The 24,902-nt window shown below is 36.7% G+C and overlaps 2 protein-coding genes and 1 pseudogene across 2 annotated transcripts; 1 reads left to right on the top strand and 2 right to left on the bottom strand.

The window, feature by feature from the left end:
- Positions 1 to 3,488: 3,488 nt before the first annotated feature.
- Positions 3,489 to 4,433, bottom strand: LOC118593977 (olfactory receptor 502-like). The gene has a single exon (XM_036203669.1). The coding sequence runs from the start codon at positions 4,431 to 4,433 to the stop codon at positions 3,489 to 3,491; it is 945 nt and encodes a 314-aa protein (XP_036059562.1).
- Positions 4,434 to 14,678: 10,245 nt separating this feature from the next.
- Positions 14,679 to 15,644, top strand: LOC118577118 (olfactory receptor 10K1-like). Its single transcript, XM_036177176.1, is given in 1 exon segment — positions 14,679 to 15,644. A coding segment is annotated over 1 exon segment (966 nt).
- A 5,197-nt stretch (positions 15,645 to 20,841) lies between these two features.
- LOC118593969 lies at positions 20,842 to 21,787 on the bottom strand (annotated as a pseudogene).
- Positions 21,788 to 24,902: the final 3,115 nt, after the last annotated feature.

The following is a 24,902-nucleotide window of genomic DNA, read 5'->3' as shown; positions in this document are numbered from 1 at the left end:
ACCTCTTGTACTTTGTTGGTGGGACTTGCCTCTGAGTTTCTGGTTCAAATGCTTAAATTTTTCATTTGCAAATTTCTCTCAGTTGTGCTTTTCTTTATTGATTCTAATTCTATTTTTTGGATCTTGGATTGTTTTGTTCACCTCCTTCCACTGTTTTTCATAAATTTCTTTAAGGGATTTATTAATTTCTTCTTTCATATTTCATATAATATTCACAAAGATTATTTAAGGTCTTTGTCACATGCATCAGCTATATTACATTTCTCAGGACCTACAGTAGTAATGTTGCTGGACTCCAGTAAGGACATACTTTCCTGGCTGTTATTATACGGCCATGCCACCCTGAACATTTTTTATCTCATCTTCACATTATTTTTTATTTTCTGTGATTATATACATTTGAAGTATCTGTGAAAATTTTCATAAAAATAATATAATATGACCTGGACTTATTCTTCCCAAATTCAACCAAGTGTTTCATTTCTTTTATATATTGCTTTCATTAACTTCCACATTTAGTACTCCTGTGTTCCTATTGGCTTATCAATTGTTCTCTGCACTTGATAGGAAAACTTGAGCTTCAAGTTGTTTGTTGATTTATTCAACTTACCTTGAGATATCTCCTGTTTTTGACCACATTGCATAGAAGTTCAAACCCAGAGCTATGTGACTGCTGTCTGTGAATGGTTTGCTTACTTACATTTTCTGTTCTCCTGAGAATATGTGTAAAGACTATCAGTAGCATATCTCCTAGGGAAATAACCTAGTTTTGGCTTTTTCCCCACCCATTCCCAAAGAACATTAAACCTACGGTGAATGTTGGTAGTACTTTCTTCTAAATTATCAAATCCCTAAGGTTAAGAGAGAATATTTGAATGTAAAGTCACCTACCCATGTTCTTATACTTTCAAGAGATGTTTACAGAATTCTTATCCTATAAACCCTAATTTGATATATAACATACCACTTATTACTTGTTCTAGTTGTGGTCCCTATGAGGTTGATTAAAATGACCAATTCTGTCACTGTTGCACATGAAAATTCAAAAGGAAATCTCATTCTCATGTGTGAATACTGAATTCACACAACTAACTGTACAGAAAGAGCACCCCATCCAAGATGAGTGGAAGAACATTCTGCAGTTCTTGCTTGGGTATTGAGTTCTGAGAGATAACTATGCTGAACACTCTGTACCCTAGCACATCAACTTCCTATACTCAGTTGGTTTTCTTTTGTTTGTTTTTGTTTTGTTTTGTCTTGTTCCCTCAAAGTACTCAACCCAAATTCATAGTCCACAAACTATTAATTTTCATTCTATAATCCTGTCATAGAAGATAAATTCTATTTTGACTCTTTCTCTATCATAAACCCAGTGATATGGAATAGAGCCCTTACCTGTAGGAATCACAAACAGTAATTCTAAAATATATTCAAAGATGGAATTTTTTCTGAAGCAATCAGGCAGAGAGAGGAAAAGAAAAAACAAGTGTGATAGCCATCATCATCTGAAGACTGCCTGAATCTCCACTGAAGGTAACCACAGTTTCAAGGGAAAGACAGCCAGGGCAGCCCCAGCATGCAGAGCAGGGTGTGTCTCTGGCCATGAAGTCTTTCTAAAACTTTCCTTTTCTCAGTCTCTCGGTTGAAGTTAGAAGCTTGAGTCTTCTGGAAACCTGTTTTGGTTTGTTTCTCTTAGCTCTTGGAAACTTGGGAACCTGCACATTCTAGCACAAGAACTCACACTTTGTACCTGGCATTGAAACACCACATGTTAGCCCAGGCAAAAGGCCAGAGCTTAGCAGGGACACAAAGGCCAGGAGTTCATGAAGGCAGGAATCATGAAGCCAGGGAAGAAGCTATGGCTTTTAACCTTGGTGAGACGTGCTTCTTTATGCAGAGTGTAGTGATTAATGAAGAGGCCTATAGCTGATCAAAGTACTCTCTGTGCTCATCTGAACATGGGTCATCAATACCAATATCCACCTTAATAGTCCCAGAGAACTTTGCAGAAGGGGACTGGGAAGAATGTAAGAGCTGGCCGATGGAGAGAAGTGCTATACAATTCTTACTTCTATATAGAATGTGGCTGTTGCCCAGTTAATACAGTTACTTGTGCAAGATCAAGCCAATCAAAATTCCAGCAAAATTTGAAAAACAGCTCTGTCTCACCCCTGTCAAAGGAGCTACTGGAAGTTGATAGTAATGGAGAGTCACTCTCTTTTGTGAACATAGCTGATAGTATGTTACTTACCCTGTGGATGTCCACATACCCATGTGCATATATGCAGGACTAATTGGACTCAGGAGTTATTAATAAAGTGAAAAACGGAAGCTATGAATTTGAAAGAGCAAGAAGGGGCATATGGGAGGGTTTGGTGTAAAGAAGGGGGAATATAATTATATTATAATCCCCCAATAAGGAAATAATTCAAAATATTTATAAAAGGATATTAAATTAAGGATTCTTTGACTAGGGGCACTATATGAAGTTTGGGGAAGATAGTGGATTTGATCAATATACATACTATAATATATGAAACTTTCAAAATAGAAAAAATTTTTACAAATAGAAATTTGCAGATTAATTAGAGGTGGATTCCCTATTTTTCTCTACAGACATCCACAATTAGGCTATGACCAAAGGCCAGGACCACAGATCAGAAGCTTTATGTGTCTACACAGTTCAACCTTACAGATAGTCTTTCTATAATATTCCTAGAAATTGAGGTCTCTTGTTGCTTCTTATCATGTAATAGGATGGATATAGTTAACGATTTATCTCAAAGTAGCTTAATGTTTAAAAAAACACAGCCCAAAGGATTGAAGTCTGTATTAACCAGGTTTCTGTTACTATGACAAATAGATAAGATAATCAACTTACAAAAAGAAAACTGTTATTCCTGGAACAGAATTTGAGAGGTCTCGGTCCGTGGTGAGTTGAGGCCATTGATATGGTCTGTGTTTGCAATTCATGGTAGGAATGGGTGGTTGAACAAAGACACTCACCTCCTGGCCAATAAGGAAAATAGACAAAGTTCTGAGTGATATATCGTGTTTATGGCATGCCTTGAGTAAAGTAAATACCACAACTAGTCTCAATTTCTAAATGTTTCTAGCATACCCCACAAGCACCACAATATGGAACAGGTTTTAGCCAATGACATGAGACTTTGGAAACAATTAACATCCAATCTGTAACATGGTTAATGATGAACAAGTTTGAAAAATATTTATGTAACTTCAAAGGTATTTTTAGCAATTTATATTAGTATGATTAATTTATAATGCATTCAATTATAAAATTAATTTGATTTTTATTAAAGAAATATCTAGTTTCTTATCCAGTATGAAATTTGAATGCCCATATTTGTTGAAAATCTCCTCACATGCTAACACTGTCATCAGCTTCTTCATTCAGGACACTCACATTAGTATTGTATCAATTAGGCATTATAACTATAGCAAGTCTTTCAAAATAACATATGTCTCTAAGAAAGTATTTTCCTAGCAAGTTGTCTCTTCAGAGCACCCTTAATCTCATTATTCCTGAGGCTGTAGATGAGGGGGTTCAACATGGGGATCACCACCATGTAGAACACAGACACCACCTTGTTCTGGTCTGTGGAGTAGCTGGACTTGGGCATCACATAAATGAATGTAATGGTCCCATAGAACAGAGTGACTGCAGTGAGGTGGGAGGTGCAGGTGGAGAAGGCCTTTTGGCGGCCTTCAGTGGAGTGCATCTTCAGGATAGTGATGAGGATGTAGATATAGGAGACAGCAATGACAAGCACTGTGATCAAAATGATGGAGCCAGCAAAAGATGAATCTAGAACTGTAAGGATGCTGTTATCAGAACAGGAGAGTTCAACTAAAGGAGTAAAATCACAGAAAAAGTGATTGATTCTATTTGGTCCACAGAAGAGAAAAGAAAAGAAGGAATTGGTGAAGAAGGAAGCATTAAGGAAACCACCAATATATGATCCTACAAGCAACTGGACACAAACTTGTGTCGACATTTTGGTTGAGTAAAGCAGTGGGTTGCAGATTGCTATAAAGCGATCATAAGCCATGGCAGCCAGAAGGAAACATTCAACTGTCCCAAAGAAAACAGCTGAACCAAGCTGGATGGCACATCCAAGATAGGAGATAGTATTTTTCTCCACCAGAAAGTTGACAAGCATATTGGGTGTGACAGAAGATGAATATCCTATGTCAGCAGAAGCCAAGTGACTGAGAAAAAAGTACATCGGGTGATGGAGCTGGGAAGAGACTCTGATAAGGAGGATGGTACTGAGGTTCCCACACACAGTCACCAGGTAGATGCACAGGATGATGATGAAGAGGACGACTTTAAGGACTGGGTCATCTGTTAAGCCCAATAAAATGAACTCTGTCACTGCAGTGTGGTTCCCATCCTCCAGGAAAGCCATGAGACAGTGTAGCTGCTGCCAAAGCAAGGCTGTGATGGAGACATTACAGGAAGAGGTGTGTAAATGGGTAGTTTCACTTTCATTAATACACGAACAATACAATTACATTTAAAGATGTCCAAACATCCATGTTTATTTAATGCAGGGATGGATCACTCTATAATTTTTAAGTTCTTTACCACAATCAGCTAAAAACTTTCCCTCATGTAATATTCCCTCTCGTTTCTTTACATGTTATGTTGTTTAACCAAGTATACCTTAAAGCAAAATATAAAAATAGAAGATAGATGAGACTAACAGAAATAAATTCTGGGTATACTGATGAAGATAAAAGCAAAGAGCTTTGGAGGAAATACTCAGATAGCAGCTAATATTTATATGCTTCTTTAAAAAAGAAGCATTAATCTAGGAATTATGCATAAATGCAAATTGGCAATTTATGAAATTGTGATATTTTCATAAATATGTTTTGGTTTTACATAAATTATTACAATTTCACAAAATATTATTTTAACAACTTTGAAAGGGATTCTTTAACTTGAATGTGGTACATAGCAGCCAGTAAAATCAGAGTTAGAGCCCCAAGCTGTTTGAACCCCCCTGTTTAACACCTAAATAATAAAAAAGTCAATTAATAAAAATCTTTGACTCCTATACACCAGAATTGATGAAAAGCTGTTTTTTAAGGTTTTTAATAGATAATGTATGAGTTCCCTATATAAATTAAATTATTACTCACCAATCTACTAGACAGAAATTTCAAATTATCAATACAATTATATACTATGAATTTATTAGACTTTTTTTATATATTTGAAACAGAAAATGTTTCAATTAATAATTTGAAATATCTATGCAATCACTATGAAAATCACACTAGATACTCCACACATAATTAAAACAGGTTTATTCAAATTGAATGACTTCCTGCTATAACACTGGTTTCTAATTGGGCTTTTATAGCATGTAATAATGTTGTTTTCCACATACGTGCAGTGGCACACAATATAGTATGCTATTTCTAAGCAAAGTTCAGTCTTTGTGCACAATTTTTAACAACCTTTAAATATTATACTTGAATTCTTAAATTTCAGGAAAGACCCAAAGCCACTCAGCTCTTTTAACAGTGACACATTTAGATAATGTTGAAAAATATGACTTACAGTTTTGCGTGGAGGTAAACAGGGAACCTGGTACTCTGATTATGACTGCTTGATCTCATTAAACTTATAGTAGGAACAGAGCCAGCCAAGATGACTCACGGACTGACTGCTTGATTACACCTGTTTTTTTAGCACTGTGACTGACTGTGTACATAAACGTTTTTTTCTCAGATGATGAATGAAAACCAGTGAGCCAGATTTATTGCCAAAAGCCAAAGTCCTACCTCTTCAAGTGAGAATACATTCATCTTTCAGTAAAAAGTCAAAGTTGTGGTGGTTATGTAGTCATCTTTTACCTTTTGCCTCCTTCGGGGATAAATCTCTGAAGATGCTAAAAATTCAGCTGTGAATTCAGAAGTATCATGGAACATTATTTTCTGTTGTGGACATTGAGTGATTCAATTCATGGGCAAAAACAATTAAACTTCCAAGATCCTGTCAATTCTCAAGTGGTTAATTCATTATTTTGTTCTCTCTAGGTGTTCATGCATAGTCATGTAGGATTTGCTTCTTATTTGCAACATCATAATATATAACAAATTTTCTTATGAACAATTAGTTCCAAGTTTACTTGGATATTTGTAAGAAGTAAATAATGCTGAACTTCAAATATCAAACTTAAACCTAGTTTTATCCATTCAATATCTTTATAACTAAGTCCTTTGAAGTGCCATCTTTAACATATGCCATCAAGTACCCCAGGGGAACATGAGGTGGGACTTCATATGAAGTTGAATTTTAAATAACAAAAAAAGTTTTACATGTTTCCAATATTGTAAGAAGACACAACATGAAAGTCTTAAAATTTCATGAACAATTAGAATTGTTAAATGACCTGGGTGCCTTGAAGAATAGAAATAGAGGCAAAGTATCACCTCTTGACTGTTCCCTAAGCGTAGAGCTCAGCAGAAAACTAACTCTTCAGCCTGAAGACTCAGTGGTACTTTAGTTCTCTTGCTAACCCTAATTTCAGAATCCCTTGTAGCCCTGTTATTGCAGGGTTCGGTTGACAAACACTAGAATAATTACATCCAATATTCGTATCAAAGTCCCTTTATACTAATAATTATGCTAAGCATTTTACACACAGTGAATGTTCACAATATGTTAGGGTGTAAATGATTTTATTATTATCATTTTTCATTAGAGCAGAGACTGGAGTTCAAAGAATTTGTGTACTGTGATTCTGACCCATATACATTTAACAGTGGATTCATATCTTTCATGTCTATAAAGAACTGAAAACAGACCAAAACAAATGCAAACACAAAACAGACTCCACACATTAATGAATTAACAATCTTGAAATAATAATAAAAACTGCAAACACATGTGTAAAACAAAGGAAAAAATGTGTTCAGTAGACTTAGCCATTAGGGAAATAAAAATTAAAATGATATTGGGGGTCCATTATGAAGGAAATAAATGACCACAAATATTGGAGAGGATGTGGGAAAAGGAATTATTAAACACTTTGTAGGTCTCTCTGCCTTTCTGTCTCTGTCTCTCTGTCACACACACACACACACACACACACACACACACACACACACACAAATTTGAAAAAAAATAGAACTACCAAATGATTCATCCATACTACTCTCCAGTACAAACTGAAGGATTCTAAATCAGATAACTACAGAGATATTTGCATGCTCATGTTTATTGTTAAACTATGCACAGTAGACTAGACATGGAGCAGCTTGGAAGTTTATTAACAAATAAGTGAATTATGAAAGCATGATATATATACATAGTAGAATTTTATTCCTCTGTAAAGGAGAAAGAAATTAGTTAATAATTAGAAAATGGATTGTACTTAAGAATATTGTATTCAGGAAAATAAGCTACTCAAAAAATCATGTTTTATCCTATACCTGGAAATATATATATTTGACTATATTTAATGTCATATAGAACAAAATATAAGGATATATATGTATGAAAATGCCACAGTGAATTTATATATTAACTTAAAAATAATAAAAATGTAATCATAGGAAAGAAGTACAGAGACAGTCATTGTATTGTACACCTGTAATATCAGCACTCAGGAGGTTGAGGCAAGAAGATTTTAAATCCAAGGCCAGGCTGAGCCTCACAGCAACTTTGAGACTAGCTTAGGCCACACAAAAATACCTTTTCTCAAAGAAAAGGATACATGGATATATAACTTAAAGGATAAAAGGATAAAAGAATATATATGTAGATACTTCCTTGTATAACCATCAGGAAATGGAAATCAACACATCATCTCACCAAACTTGGAAGTCTATTATCAAAATTAATAATAGTAACAAGTGCTGGTGAGGCTGTGCAGAAAAAGAAGCCCTTAGTACTGTTAGTAGGTATGTAAATTTGCATAACCATTACAGAAAATAATGTGCAGTTCTCAATATTTACTAAACTACTGTATGACCTAGCTATACCAATTCAAGACACATATCCAAAAGTAATGGAGACATCACGTAAGAGCCATTTGCATAAGTACCTCTATTGTACCATTACCTAGCCAAAATACATCTTCAGCCTAGGTACCCATTAGGAGAAAAATGGGTAAAGAAAAGATGCTGGACATACATCATGGGCTATCATTCTGTCTTTAAAAAAACTGTGGTGTAGAGGGAAAATATATGCAATAAGAGGAATCTTAATGAGCCAAATATATCATATAAAACATCCCCTGTTCTCTTTCATATTCAGAAACTATTTTAAAAAGTGTCCTGAAAATAGAAAAGGAACTACTAGGCATTGAGAAGAGTATTAAGGTAGGGCAGAGAAATGCCCTCTAAGATCTGAAGTTATGAGAATAAATATTGAAGATAAGATGTGATTTACCGTACCATAAGTGGTAAAGAATTTGATGCTGAAATGGGCATTTAAAGCCATTTACAGGAAAAATAAATCAGGGCAATAAGCAGGGATTTGTATGAAAGTGAATGTTTTCTGTAATCAATATCTTCTCAAGAAAGTTGTCTTATGAGAAATGAATGGCACAGATTATATTACTTGTTTCTTGTTTTCCTGCCTGGCTTCTTCTGTTTTCCCAGACAATAATCTCATAACACTCATTTTTTACTATGTAAATACAGTAGCAGAAGACTGAAGAACTTGGAAAATTTCCAAAGTCATAAAATAAATGGTGTTATGTAAGAGGTAAAAATTCTGCTCCACAGAACCCATTGCACCCCAAGATTTTTTTTAACAAGTTCATCTTCAGCCATTTCCAGATATTCATAGAAATAATAATAAACAAAAGATGTCCCCACTACATCTTAGGAATTAGAGCACCCTGGGTGGATAGGACATTGGATGAGAGCCCCATAAACACATAATTTCTAGTATTTGAAGCAGTCTCAAGACAATCATCTCCAGTGGCCCCAGGACTCTCATTAAAACCATGAGTGTTCTAAGCCCCACCCTTAAGGAATGCAGAAGATACCTCCTTAAATTATGAGACAGTTTCTGAGACTTGTCACAGACATCCAACTCACAGAAGTAGCTTCATTAGTCTCTGCATTATTAGATATAAAAGAAATTCCAGAAAGAGCAGCAGAAAGCCACCGCTGAAGTGAGAGATGAAATTCTTCAGATGCTCTTATTTCTTCTTGGTTTTAAGAGAGTAGAAGGTGACTCTCCTCCTTGAGAAGGTAGGGGTTTGTGGGTTGTTGTTGTTTCTTCTTAATTTGTTTCGTGCACTGAACATTTGTTTGTTTTTTTATAATCAAGAGCCAATGACTGTGTATTGCCTGGTAGAATGTCTTAAGGGAAATGTGGGCACCAATGACCTGTAAATTAATAATGGTGCCATTTTCTTGTTCCTTGTAGAGATGAAGCCAAAAAAAATGCACAGAGAAGTGATGGGCTGATAGCAGAGAACAGGATGGGAAAAACCAGATGTAGGTCTAGATAAGGTCTGGAAGAGAAAATATCTGTTGTTGCAATATTGTAAGTATCTTGTTGTCCAGTGGCAGTCAAGGATAAGGGAGGATTGAAATGGCCTCACACTGACATTATTCCACTCTATTTCAATAGATTGGGGAATTTATCATCACATACATGAAAAGTTTCAAAAAAAAATCATTGTGAGACCATCAGCGAAAGTCATTGTTGAAGTATGTAGAAACTAGACATACCCTGATATGCTAATATTACCCTCTTGAAAACACCAAGAGCTTGTAGTGAGTATGAGAGGAAAGGGTTGGGGGTTTGGTGTTTTTTTCACAAAATCTAGAAAATTTGACATTCCCTTAGTAGAAGACCACTTGTGTATGTCAGGTGTGAATTCATACTGCATCAAGTAGAGGCAGTGGCTAGGAATGTACAGATGATTTCTTTCTCCCAGGCTCTAGGAATTTACTCCTGCACTTGAGATTTTTGTTACCTTGTTAGCTTGTTCATTATTCATAAATGCAGTTAAGCATGAAAGAGTAAAACACCTGCACATTCATTCACAGTGCTGAGTGTGCAGAGTCCTGAGATACTTTGGAACTGTCAATTGCCAAAATGAAGCAAATACAAATCTGTTTTAAAAAACTGCACTGTAAAGGAATTAGTGCATGCACATAAACATTAGTTATGGAAAAGTGTCTGGAGAGCAAAAGAGCTTTTTCCTGCAGCCACTGAGCTAACCATGATCAAAAACCTGTCTTCACTAGACTGACACTCTAGGATGGGGGACATAGCATTTTAAAATGAGTCACTTTCCTACCAATGACAAAGTTAAGCTTTTTTTAAGTACACACACACACACACACACACACACACACACACACACACACACACACACACACACCTTTAAAAAATAAAGTGGTGTATAAACCCAAAAGAAATAATTAATAGAGGCAGAGAGATTTAGGAAGTTTTCCCAGGCAAGTAACATTTGAACATTCTGTCAGAAAGGGCATTGCAGGTGGTAGCAACAACACACAGTAGACAATCAAGAAACAAGTTGCTACAACTGTGAATCTTAGAGGGTTTCTCACATAGGGGAGCTTGGCAGCAGGAAATGAGGATGGGATGGACAGGCAAGACCTTGAACTTTACACTTAAAAAGTTAAATAGACAAGCAGAAGTTCTCCAAACTCCCGTTGCCTTGCTATAGATATGCCACACAGGCGCACTAACCACATGCAGAAAAAATACCTATCTGAGCCATAGTTTCCTTATCACAGGGAGGACCACTGCTGTAGAACTTATTTCTTATAGTAGCTGTGAGGATACAGAGTACTGGACAACAGAAATATTCAATAAAGTTTAGAAGAAACTAAGAAACTAGGAAAGCACACCACTGGGTGTATCTGTGAAGGCTGTCCAGAAAGGACTGGATAAGGTGGAGGAACATGACCTGTGGGATGTGTGGGATCATCCCAGGCTGGACAGGCATGGATGGAATAAGAAGGACAAAGTGAAAAGAACCTAGAAAGCAAAGGCATTCTCTGTTTCCATGAGGCAAGCAGCCTCCTCTAGAATGAGCTCCCATGTCACCATCCCCTCGGGCCCTATGCAATGGAATCTGACAACAGTAAGCTGAAACTATGATCCAAATAAAGAGTCCTCCCTTTTAGAGTTCCCTTTGGTATTCGGGTCCCAGTTATGAAAAGATAACTAACACAGAAATCGCAGAAACAGCAGTTTCTACAAAGAAGAGAAGTACCATGATGAAAGATTTGATATGAAAGAGTGTAGGAACAGGGAAACAGAGACCAGAGACTACTGCAAAAATTGAAATGAGTGATAAAATAAAATGGAGGAGGCCTTTTTAGCTAGGAGTCCAGAGCCCAGAGAATGTCAAATGAGTAAAAAGGAAATGAAATGAAAATGTGTAAAACTCTAATAAAAGAGGGGGAAATTGAGCAAAAACAATACCATATACAAAGAAACAAGATTTGGTTGCATTTATAATACAGAGTGCATCATCTGGTTTAAGTGTAGGATAGGTAGGAATAGAGAGGGAAGAGAACCAAGAATCTTTTCTGTTTGTTTGTAAACAATATTGAAATTCATGCTGAATATTTGTGTTTTCTTCTATGAACAGTAGTTTTCTTCTATGACACTATTAATGGCTTGATTAATATATCCTGTCCTTAGAAATCTGACATCAAGTCACAGTGTGGTGAATGAAGTTGGGGGGGGGGAGAGGGAGAAGAAGAGAGGAGGGTGGGACAGAGAGAGATTAATAAGCCTAAAAGATGCAATTTCACTCCATAGGAAATAACCAATGCAATTAACAGAAGATCTTGTATTTAAAATGCAATTTGGAATAAAGGAAGTAACTTGTTGGGTATAAAGATGATAAACAAGTTTAAAATGGTCTCATTATATATCTCTAACATCTATAAATAAATTTAAAAATAAATACAAGAGGCATGATGTGGCCAGATTAATCCTCAAAATTCTACTTTCAATGCTTGGAAGGTGCTGAATCATGTTCCAAAGGAAACTGAAGACTTATAGTCACAAAAGGTAACCAGTAGTTGAAGGAATTTTCATGGAAAGAACTTTCCTCTAGAGATAACTAGACTGAGAAACCTTCAGAGAAAAAAAAAACTGATCTTAAAGATGAACCACAAGAGTTTCAGTGGAGATTGCTGGAAAACTTCTGATGCTCACAGGAAACCCTTTGTTAGTCACACCTGTAATATTCTCTCCTGATCTTCACATATCATTCTACAATCCATTTAAGTACCTATCCTCCTCACACAGGCCTTTGTTGATTGAACAGACAATGGCTGTGCACTACTACATCATAGATATCTGTATATCTGGATCCACACTGTGTTTCTTGGGCAATGAAATGCACAGGGTGGGTATTTAGTCAATATAAGCTGAATGAAGTCATGACTGTTACCAGTCACTCAGCCACTCTTTGTAAATCATGATCCCCATCACATATATTTTTGAGGGTTATGTGAGCACTGTATAAGCCAAGCATATTTTGTAGTTCACCATCTATACTGAATGGATGCTGGTCACATGGCTGAACTCTTATTATATTCTGTTAGTGAATCTTCATTAATAATTAGAAAACAGCAACTCCTCAAATTGCCGTAAGACATATATCATCTTTTTATTAATCCCTGTGAATTCTACAGATTAATTTCCAGCAATATTTCTTTTTCTTAAATAAAACAAATATTTTTAATGGGAACATACTAATATCCAAAATATACATTTTGAACATAAGAAATCATATGAATAAAACAAAAATTCTCATCTAATACAGGTTTAATACCTGAAATAAACATATTGGACATAATTAGATAAGTAAACAAAAAGTCTAATATCTAAAACACACATTTTGATCACAGGAAATCTGACAAATAAACCACAAATTTTTATCTGATGAAAATCTAATATCAAAACCATATATATATAACACTAGAATTCAGAAAAACAAAATTTTCTCATGTGATAAAGTTTAATATCAAAAATATTCTTTTTTTTTCTTCCAATACATTATTCACCAGTTCTCTAGGGGAACCAGTCTACATACACTTATAAACAGTAACTTTTTTCTTTTTTTAATTATTATTATATTTGTGTTTTAATTTTACACATCAGCATGGGTTCCCCTGTCCTCCTCCCTCCTGCCCCCACTCCCACCTCCCCTCCATTCCCATCTCCTCCAGGGCCAAGACTCCTCTGGGGATTCATTTAAACCTGGTGGATTCAGTACAGGCAGTTCCAGTCCTCTAATCCAGGCTGAGCAAAGTGTCCCTGTGTAAACCCAAGGTTCCAAACAGCCAGCTCATGCACTAAGGACAGATCCTGGTCCCACAGCCTGGATACCTCCCAAACAGTTCAAGCTATTCAATTGTCTCACTTAAAAAGAGGGCCTGCTCCAGCTGGGGGCTCCACATCCTTTGGTTCATAATTCATGTGCTTCCATTCGTTTGGCTATTTGTCCCTGTGCTTTTTCCAATCTTGGGGTCAACAATTCACACTCTTACAGTCCCCCCTCTTTGCTAGTATCTCTTTATCTGTCTCCACAACTTCGTTTGCTATCCCTGCCTTGTATGACTTAAAAGTGACTGAAATTAAAATCCAAATAATATGCACAGTCCTCATGTCATTCTTGCCCATCAATTTCTGTGTGGATGGAAAATTAATAAATGAATTAGAAATATGATGTGAAAATTGATCTCAGAAAATCAAAGTGGTTCCTTCAAGCCTCTACTGCAAAACCACTGAAATATACCAGCTGGGGGGAAATGTTAATCAAACAATTATGACCAAATTTGACAGTCTGAAATGCCACTGTTTTCAGAACTCACTTCAACTCCATGTAAATTCAATGTGACATTCTGAACAACTTCAAAGTCATTGATTTGTTCTAAGAACTATCTCACTAAGAAGTACTAATAGTAGCATTATTGTATATTTAAAACAGGCTGAAATTACCTGGTAAATTGTTTATCTGGTTACTTTCAACATTGTCACTGTGATGGGTAATGTTGGTTGTCAACTTGACTACAACTGGCATCAACTAACACCCAAGCAGCTGGGCACACTTGTGAGGATTTTTCTTGATTGGATCATTTGAGGTGGGAAGACACATCCTAAATCTGGACTATAACTTCTGGCAGCAGGCTATGTGAAAAGACATGGGAGAAGGAAGCTTTGACTGCTTGTCCTCATTCTCACAAACGAGTTCATATATCCTGCTGCTGAGGCATTCCTTCACTGGTGTTAGAACCAGCTCCTCTGGGATTCCAATGTAGACTGATGACCAGTTGAGTCATCCAAGATGTCACAGACTGAACAACTCTCAGATTCTTGGACTTTCCAACATAACACGAGGCAGCCACTGTTGGACTAGATGAAAAACAGACAACAAGCCTTAGCCCTAACCTATGTAATCTGAATGAATTTACATACTAGAAATATTCTTACCACTTAGACTCCTAATTTTTCTCCCAGTCACAGGCATCCAGGTCTCTCCTTTGGTTATGGAAATCATTAACCTAGGTGATCTTGATTAAAATCTGGTGATATCAGTGCAGAATCTCTTCACAAACATTTCTGAGTCTTCACCTTAAGAATACATTCTGCCATGGTCAAAATCACTGCTGCCATGAGAATGGACAATCACACCACAGTGACCACATTCCTTCTGTGGGGATTTTCCAGCTTCCCAGCACTGCAAAATCTGCTCTTCATTGTGATTCTCCTCTCCCATGTGACCATCCTCCTAGCAAATGCATCCATCATGGTGGCCATCAAGCTCAACCACAACCTTCACACCCCCATGTACTTTTTCCTCTTTGCCCTGTCCTTTTCAGAAACCTGCACCACTATGGTGATCCTACCGCGAATGTTAGTGGACTTGGTATCAGAGAGCAAGACCATTTCTCTCCCTGAGTGTGCCACACAGATGTTTTTCTTCTTTTGATTGGGAGGTAATAATTGCTTCATCTTATCTGCTATGTCCTATGACCGTTACACTGCCATCCACAACCCCCTGCATTATCCAATCCTGATGACTCAAAAGATCTGCTTTCATCTTATCATGGCCTCTGCTGTGCTTGGCTTCTCAGTTTCTCTGTGCATTGTCATCATAATATTCAACTTGTCCTTTTGTAACTCCAATGTCATTCAGCACTTCTTTTGTGATATTGAGCCTGTGGTCTCCCTTGCCTGTAATTACACCTTTTATCAGAAAATGATTCTTCTTGCATTCACTGCCTTTGTGTTGGTGGGCAGCTTTATTTTGATCATGGTATCTTATGTCTTCATCGTGACAGTGGTTGTGAAGTTGCCCTCTGCCAAGGGAAGGTATAAGACCTTTTCAACTTGCTCCTCCCATTTCACTGTGGTGTTCATACATTATGGGTTTGCTGGTTTTATCTATCTGAGACCCAAGAACAGTGACACTTTCAGGGATGATACACTGCTAGCAGTGACTTACACTGTTCTGACACCTCTGCTCAACCCCATCATTTACAGTTTAAGGAATAAAGACATGCAGATAGCTCTGAGAAAAGACCTAGGCAATATAATCAACTTTTTCCCTAAAATTATAAATAAAAGATCCCAAAAGGCTTGAAAATGTGTATGTTGTTAGGGGGAAATAGGGCACTTAATGATTAAAATGGTTATTTAGTGAAAAAAAAGCAATAGTTTTCTATTTCATTATTTTTTTTAATTTTTGAGACAGTGTTTCACTATATAGCTCCAGCTGGCCTGAAACTCACTGTGTAAACCAGGCTGACAGAGATTGCCTAGTATTGCTAGGATTAAAGGCCTGAACCATCATATCCAGATTTTATCCATTATTTTCTAATGCCTGATCTAATCAATTCTCACTCTTCTTCAAAGAAATGCTAAAAACCCACATATTTATATGTATATATTGTATATGTAGAAACTTACATACATATACATGCTAGACATACAAAACACATTTTGTTATGCCATATTTTCATGTTATTGACTTTGGAAGAAAAAGGGTGTTTAACTGAAAAACCATGAGGACAACTAGAAGAGGGAGAGGAAGGGGAAGAGGGAGAGAGGAAGAAAGAAAGAGGAGGAGGGAGTGAGGAGAGGAGAGGGAAAGTAGAGAGATCACAATTATTAATATATGTATATTATCACCTATAAATGTAGAATTCAAAAGAGGAAATGATCACCACACAGAAGAATTTCAAAGGATTTTAAGAAACCTTTTGGTTTACCTTGATTCCAGTAAGTTATAAAAATGAGACTGCAATGAAAAAAATGTTGAAAGCACATACTGACTAAATATGATAATAAAATGCTTGACATGATGATACACTTCTGTAACCATAGCCCTCAGGAGGATGAGGCAGGAACATCATAACTTTGAAGAATCCTATTGCTCTTTCTGAAGCCAGAGAGAAGCTGCTTGCCTAGGACTCTGAGGCAAAACCTTTCTTGCAAGCTCCAAAAACTCCCAGGACTTCTGGAACCTGTATATCTGGAGGATCCAGTGCTCCAGAGGATCACAGAGTTTGGGGAATCAAAGACACAGTGTTCCTGGGGTGCCGAGATTGTGGAGTACTATTCTTCTGTTAAGGTTCCAAAATCAAGTAAGAAAGTAGAGGCTAATATATACAGCAGTAAAATCTGCTACTAATACTGTGGCCATTGCTATCATAGGAATAGACTTTGTAAGATTCAAGACCCAGGTAAATGAGAGAGATTCCTTTCGTTCACATAGATAAGCTTTCTCCACTATCATTTTTCTTTTGAAAAGTTATTTTTCTATTATTATTATTATTATTATTATTATTATTATTATTATTATCTATTTATGTATATGTGTGCTTTGCCAGCATGGATATACACCATGCATATATGCCTATTACCTACAGAAGGCAAAAAGAGTGGGCTGAATCTACTAGATTTGGAATTATAGATGGCTGTGTGCCACAATGTGAATTATGGAAAAAGAATCCAAGTCTTCTCCAAGAGTAGTATGTACTCTTAATCACTAAGCCATCTCTCTATTCCATCCAGTCTCCTCTAAATTCTAATCTGTATCCCCTTGTCTTGTAGTATTTTTGTGTCTGTCTAGCCTGCTCCTTTATTTTTTACTGTTTCAGTGTGTGTGTGTGTGTGTGTGTGTGTGTGTGTGTGTGTGTGTGTGTGATTAAGAGCACAAATTATGTGAATTGATTCTTTCTTCCCACCATTTAGATCCTTGGGATCAAAGCCACATTATCATGTATGGTGGCAATGACTTTATCTGCTAAGCATTTGTTTTTTCATCTTAACAACTCTCAAGTTGGGAGCTTTATGTCAACTTTTCCAGTTTTTATCACTCCACAATCATCTCAAAATATTTGGTGAAAATTTAAGCATCTGACTACATTATTCCTTAGAACTTTAGTCATGTAAACCCCAAATTACTGAACATAAAGTTTAGCTTCCCCATAAACACTGAATCCACATCTCTGAGGTCAGAATGTCCAACTGTTTTCTGAATTTTGCATTAGGCATTAACTGAGCATGGATAGCTGAGAAATAATAAATTAATGACCAGTAAGAAACATTAAATTACATATTAATGAAGATTTCAGCCTTATTCTTTTCATATTTGAAGACAGCTGAGAGAAGGTATCAAAAATTAGTAGTGTGTTTCTTCATGAATTAAAATTATTTCTGGAACATTGTATCAGTTTTGGAATTATTTTACAGGGAGATACAGGAAAACCATTGAGGTATTAACTCCATCTAGATATTTTTGTTGAGTATTTATTGTATTGTAGAACCAAGTAGACATTAAAGATATATTTCTGAATAAAACAATTCTCATGAAATTGATACTACAGTGCGGAGTAGACTAGAGAATTAACCTTTGACATTTAGAAGTTGGTGGAGAAGAACAAATGGAGCTTGTATGAATGGTAAAGGTAGCTGTGGCAGGGCTGGATGATATTAGCTGAGGGATGGTTGGTGTTAGCTGTGGCAGGGCAGTGTGGCATTAGCTTGTGTAGGTTAGGAATGAAATCCCATGGGGCAAATGATATTTGAGCAGGAAACTAAGAAGGGAATGTAAGTATGGAGAGTGGGCAAATAGCTTCCAGATGGAAAACTGCAAGTTCACTCATCCTTATAACCTCAAGAAACAAGGGAAAAAGTCACAGTAAGTATCTGGAGTTTCTTCTAAAGTGAACGGAAAGAATTAAAATTTTAACATAGAAGTAGCCTAATATAACTATATTTTTAAAGTGTTGTGCAGACAACTTGTCTTGTGGACATTTTCGTACAATAGCCACCAGTCTGGTGCTATAGTGGCACAAATATCATGGGAATAAACATTACTTTTCTTACTGGATCTAAGTCTAACTCCACAAGATGAAATTCATAACTAACATGACTCTCAGGGCCAAAACCTGTACTAGACAGGTCATAGGCCATAGAGGAGAACCCACCATTATTATTCCCCTAAATGGACATAATATTAAACTAATTTGCAATGACTTATCATTACACCTAGAGATTAGTTCATCTCCCAGCCTTCATCAACACAGCTTCTTTTTGCAGTAGATGGTTAACATACAACTTGTGACCATGCAGAGAATTAGAGACTGTGAAAGTCTCAGCACTATATCTGTATCATACCCCCTGCTCTCCAAGGTCAGAAATCCTTGTGAAAGAGTGTTTGGAAAGATTGTAAAAGCCAGAGAAGGTAGATGACTACAAATAAACAATGCTTTCATATTGGTAGCCTTGGAGTGCATCTCTGCAAGGCCACCTCCAGGGTTCAGGTAAGAAGCCACAGAGAAGCAAAGGGATCTTAGGATAGTTATAATCTGAGGGCTTATGGAAAAACTCACATGTGTGCTGTTCCAGTCATATCTCCTTATTGTTCTGCCTCGAGTTTCAAATGTTTCCAGTTTATATACACATACAACAGCAATTCTTTGGCAATAAAAAGGTTATAAGGTTTTTTCCCCCTCAGGGTCATAAAGCAGATAATAGTTATACAAAGTGATAACTTGTCACTTCTTTTTTTAATGGCTGGTGGCAGGTGTGGCTGTAAGAAGTTCTGTTTAACTCTTAAAGGGGAAGATACCATAAAGGGGAAAAACAAAACCAATATAGAAATCTAAGAAGGAAAAAGGGAATAGTATATTATTCTACATTCCTTAAGTGTGACTAGATATATAAGCTAAAAGTTTGTGACTGATAAAACATGAAAAAGGCAAAATGCAGCAGATACTGCTTCTCTTCTGGTGTGCAGGGAATGCAGCTCTGCCCAGGAGGCTGTGTCAGTGTAACCATGCAACCCATGTAAACCATAGGGAAGCGTGCAGAGTTTGATTTGGATCAGCATATTACCCAAATGTTAACTGGCAGTGAAGAACCTTTTAGATCTAAAACAAAACAAAACAAAACAAAACAACAACAAAGAAACCAAAAAAACCCACATCTTTTACCCTAACTGGTTAGAACAAAGTAAAGACCTATAACTATTTAGTACAAAATCTGGACCTGACACCTCCAAGCTGCTCTGGTCATCTGCTGCATTCATTGCCACAGTGACTATGTGAGAAGATTACCTCTCTCTGGAGCTGTTCAATTCAGTTAACAACCTCTTTCAGTTAGTCACACAAATTTCAGGGCTAAAACATAAACAGTTAGTCTCCTAAGCTAAAATTTTGCATCAATAAACCAAGGTGAAAGTGTTAATAGTCTTCTGAGGTCAAAGCAGGGGCACCTGAGTTGCACTTCCTATTATTGGTGGGTGACTTTATGGCGCTCTGTTCTTCTCATCTCTGAAGGGCTTTGATTCAACAAATGCTGCAATTCTATCCTTGAGTCTATCTGTGAAAGTCCCATTTGTGATCTTTTTACATAAATACCTTGCCTGGCCAAGTTGTCCTGTCATAAAGATAATTGCAAAGAACAGACCTCTAAGTCTGTTGGAATGCGGAACAATGTGTGACTTACTTTTCTCACCAGAATTACACAGTGTGGGTGGAAGTTATCCTTCTATTAGCACACAGGAACAATTGTGCCCAACAAATGAGGAATACACTGCTAAGATTGTGGGACAAATTCCAAAGCTGTTACAGGGGGAAGTCCATGGCATCACACAAGAAATCTACAGAAAGAAGCAGTCATCGACTCAAAAGGTGATGATTCTCATTGCCCTGTGTATGAGTTTGCCCTCCAACGGATATGTATACTTCTGCTGGATGAAACTTCTAAATACCAGCTGTAACCCACTGCATAACATAGTGGACTCCATCCTTCTTGGAAAAAACAGAATGATTGCAGATATGAACTCTTGTTACCTGTGTCAGTATGCAGAAGATAAAATCATACAAAGCCCCAGCATGGAGAGGGGACATGAGCATGAAGTCCATCTGTAGCCGAGGAGTTGACAATTGATATCTTCCAGGAGGTGGGTCAGTTTTTTAAAGAGTGTGGACCTACATGCTTCAGTGGAAGAATATACACCTAAGAATGTATGGATAGCACAAGTTGGTTTTGATAAAAAGAATGGTTGGGTGTGCAGGAAAGGGCGTTGTAATGAGAGGAGTTGGGAGAGGGTATGAACATGATCAAAATACATTGTATAATATTTTCAAAGATGTGTTAAAATATAAAAAAGAGAAATACAGTAAATAGAGTATATATATACTGGGATAAAAAGGAGATGAGGACAAAAGGTATAACAAGAAGCCTCATAACCAAACCTGAGATAATGGTCCCATTGGTCTTGGGTAATTATCATTATTATATTAAGTTTTATAAAACAATAGATTGCCCTAAGAAAATATTTTCTTACCAAGCTGTCTCTTGAGAGCACTCTTAATCTTATTGTTCCTGAGGCTGTAGATGAAGGGGTTCAACATGGGGATCAGCACCAGGTAGAATACAGACACCACCTTGTTCTGGTCTGTGGAGTAGCTGGACTTGGGCATCACATAAGTGAATGTGACAATCCCATAGAACAGAGTGACTGTAGTGAGGTGGGAGGTGCAGGTGGAGAAGGCCTTGTGGCAGCCCTCAGTGGAGCGCATCTTCAGGATGGTGATGAGGATGTAGGTGTAGGAGACAGCTATGACAAACACTGTGATCATGGTTACTGATCCAGTAGAAAGAGAGGTAACAACTGCAGAGACACTGACATCAGAACAGGAGAGTTCAGCTAAAGGAGCAAAATCACAGAAAAAGTGATTGATTCTGTTTGGTCCACAAAAGAGAAAAGAAATAAAGGAAAGAGTGAAGGAGGAAGCATTAAGAAAACCCCCTATGTATGATCCTACAACTAACTGGATACAGACTTGTGTAGACATTTTGGTTGAATAAAGCAGTGGGTTACAAATTGCTACAAAGCGATCATAAGCCATGGGCAGCCAGAAGGAAGCATTCAACTGTCCCAAAAAAAGCACCAGAGCCAAGCTGTATAGAACATCCAAGGTATGAGATGGTATTTTGATTTACCAGAAAGTTGACAAGCATATTGGGTGTGACAGAAGATGAATAGCCTATGTCAGTAGAAGCCAAGTGACTTAGAAAAAAGTACATGGGATGATGGAGCTGGGAAGAGACTCTGATGAGAAGGATAGTGCTGAGGTTCCCACACACAGTCACCAGATAGATACAAAGGATGATGATGAAGAGGACGACTTTAAGGACTGGGTCATCTGTTAGGCCCAATAAAATGAACTCTGTCACTGCAGTGTGGTTCCCATCCTCCAGGAAAGCCATGAGACAGTGTAGCTGCTGCCAGAACAAGGCTGTGATGGAGACATAATAGTAAGGGATTTACAAATAGGTCACTTCATTTTATTTGATATAGACATGGAGAGCATTACCGACTAATATATTTTTTAAAAAATAGACCAACAACGAACATTTTACTAGGGTTATCATTATTTGTACATTTGTGTGTAATAATTCCTTCCAAATAATTTAAGCAGAAATGCTAGAAATTTGTTACAAATAATAAATAACTTTTATTTACATTTTTTATAGTAAAGCATATCTGTTACCTGCACCACTCCCTCATAGAAATAAATATAAAATAATGTGATTCTTAAGAAAATAACAATATTGTTATTATAAGTGTAACAAAAGACCAAAATGTAAAAGCAGAGAATTATATTTAAAGAGTTAAATAATTGCTAACTTTTATTAAATGCTCACTATATCACCAGCACAGGATTTTTAAAAACTTGTATATTTTTCTATTTTTCTTTCTATTAAATAGCATTTTTATCTTTCCATTTTCAGCAGAAAAATGTTTTAAACTATGTAACACACACACATATATGTGTGTGTGTGTGTGTGTGTGTGTGTGTGTGTGTGTGTAAATATGTTTGCATGTACATATAATAAATAACAAAATTATGGGGCTTCGGAGTTGATTCAGTAGTTAAGAGAGCTTGCTGCACTTGCAAAGGACCAGGGTTTGATTCCCCAGCACCCATATGGTTTCTCATAGCAATCTGAGGTTCTAGTTCTGTGGATCCAATGACCTTTTCTGGTCTTCACAGGCACCAGGCATGTATGTGATGTGTACATATATATATTCAAGCAACATTCATAAACATAAAATAAAAATGACAAATCTTTAAAAAAATGAATAGATCTGAACACCAGGTGGGTTGAACTAACTCAGAGAATTCTATACTATAAATAATGTGTGGCCATGCAATTGAGGCCACATAAGAATTAGTGACAGACATCAGGGTGGCATTTCAGCTTTCTGGTAGTTAAGACATAGAGGGGTCCTTTGTAAATGATACTGGTCACAACAGCTATCATTTCTGTAAGTAAGGTCATGTCTTGATCAACTTCTAAAAGGAATATGAATTTTCTTGTTACAATTGAGAAGACATAGAAGAGCAGTCACACTGAAATTACAAATGCAACTTCCTGTGGTAAACTCATTAAATATTTTAAATACTTCTAAGTAGATCATAACTCTTTAAAGTACCTTGAAATATTAATTTCATCATGTAAAATATGAATAATAATAACAATTTGGCACATTATTACTTATATTTTTATTAAAGCACACCAAATCTTTTCCCAGTGCCACAGTGTTTTGTAACAGGAGCATGATGGAATAATTTCACATAATTTTTAACAGAGGAAACTTTTCTATTAGTATTCAAATAAGAGGTTTATGGAGGTTCATCTAGCATGGCACAGAATGACTCTCATCCCCCACATTCTACATTTACATCCTCATTTGTCCACAGTGATGCCTGTGATGCTGGAGCATTCAGTCCATAAACAAAGAATGTCTTTGCACATGATAGTCACTGACAGTAAATCACAAGGCATTTCAAAGCTAGTGAATTTGTTAGCCTTTTGGCTGAATGCTATGTGTGTACAAATTTGAAGTTCATGTTAGTTTCTGGTCTTACCAATACATGCATAAACAAGGAATCTTTGAAAACTTGGGGGTAGCAGGGAAGAGGGTATGGAGGGGAAACTCCATATGAGAGAAGAATCAATTTTCAATAAAATAAAAAAGAAAACTTAGTTTTATGCTCAATCATTCTGAATAGTTTGTCTATGGAAACATATGGTAATTTCTATAAAAGTTTGTTTATTTCCCTTCTGGTACATGATTGCCTGACTCCATTTGACTCATTTCTCCAACATGCTTCATAGATACCGTACATTTTCAAAGAATAAATATCTCCATTTACCAATAAAGTCACAATCTTACCTCTTGAAATAAGAATTCATTTGAAAGTAAGAATTTCAAAGTCACTATGACTACTATTTTATAGCTACAAAGCTGTCCCCATTGCCATTGTCTGTCACTGAGGATAAGTCCCTGGTGAAGATCTGGATTCCAGTGCAAATTTAAATCACCAGGGATCATTACCTTGTACCCAGTGAGTGCTGAGCAGTTCTCTTCACACAAACACAATTAATTTTCAAGGGGTCTGTCAATCTCCAGTGAACTCTTGTTTTCCTGTTCATGTTAGTATTGGTGCTCTTTCACTTGGTCATTAATGGGAAGTACATGATAATCAATTATCATAGGTAAATATTCCTGCAAGTTGATGTTTGATTTAGTTTAGTTCACATTAGAAGATTTTAAATGAATCAGTAAAATGCACTAGTTTTTACTTCTTTCACTAATGTGCATTAATTTTCCTTTTAGTGTTTTAGTAGTTGATATAACATTCTCTATTAGGTACTTTGGTGAATACAGGGAGGGATGAGATTCAAAGTTGAATAATTATTTGAGGCACTCATAATTTTTTATAGTCAAGGGTATAAAATAGCATTGTTACTTAGAAAATAATGCATGAAAACATGCCCGGGAACATGTACATTAGGGAAGAACGACCAGTTATGCGGGAGATTGCGTGTCTACCATTTACCTCACACTACTTCTTAAGACCCGATTACCTTCTATCTATCTTTCCGCAAAGTGTGCTCCCCATGTAGGATTGCTAGCTCTGAGATGTTGCTCTTAAGGCTATCTAATCTGCCACTGCGTCTTCTTCAAATAGCATACGCTATCGACCCCACAGTATAAAGTGCTGAACGCCAGGCTACGTATCTAGTCACAACACTAAATCCTCTAATTACGCTGTTCTGGTCCTGCGTTGTGGAATCATTATCAGTTGGCCATTCCCCTCCATTGTATCACTGAGAACTCATCGGGGGTCAAAGATCCAGGTCACTCTTCTGTCTCATCTCACAAACCTGTTGGAGATTGCCAGTAGTTTCTAACTATGGGGAGGAGTCCAGCCTAGCGTTCAATGTGGATTTTCTGGGTACCTACGTGCCCAGCATGTTATTTCACCGCCTTTTTCTCTTTGTCTAATCTTGACAGCTAGGTCTCATACCG

The sequence above is a fragment of the Onychomys torridus genome, chromosome 1, assembly GCF_903995425.1.
Source record: "Onychomys torridus chromosome 1, mOncTor1.1, whole genome shotgun sequence".
In the NCBI taxonomy this organism is placed as follows: Eukaryota; Metazoa; Chordata; class Mammalia; order Rodentia; family Cricetidae; genus Onychomys; species Onychomys torridus.
The sequence above is the reverse complement of the archived record's forward strand: the minus strand, read 5'-3'. Positions and strand labels throughout refer to the sequence as shown.

Coding starts and splice junctions, on each gene's coding strand:
- LOC118593977 (XM_036203669.1), bottom strand. CDS start 4,433: ATGGCTTTCCTGGAGGATGGGAACCACACTGCAGTGACAGAGTTCATT.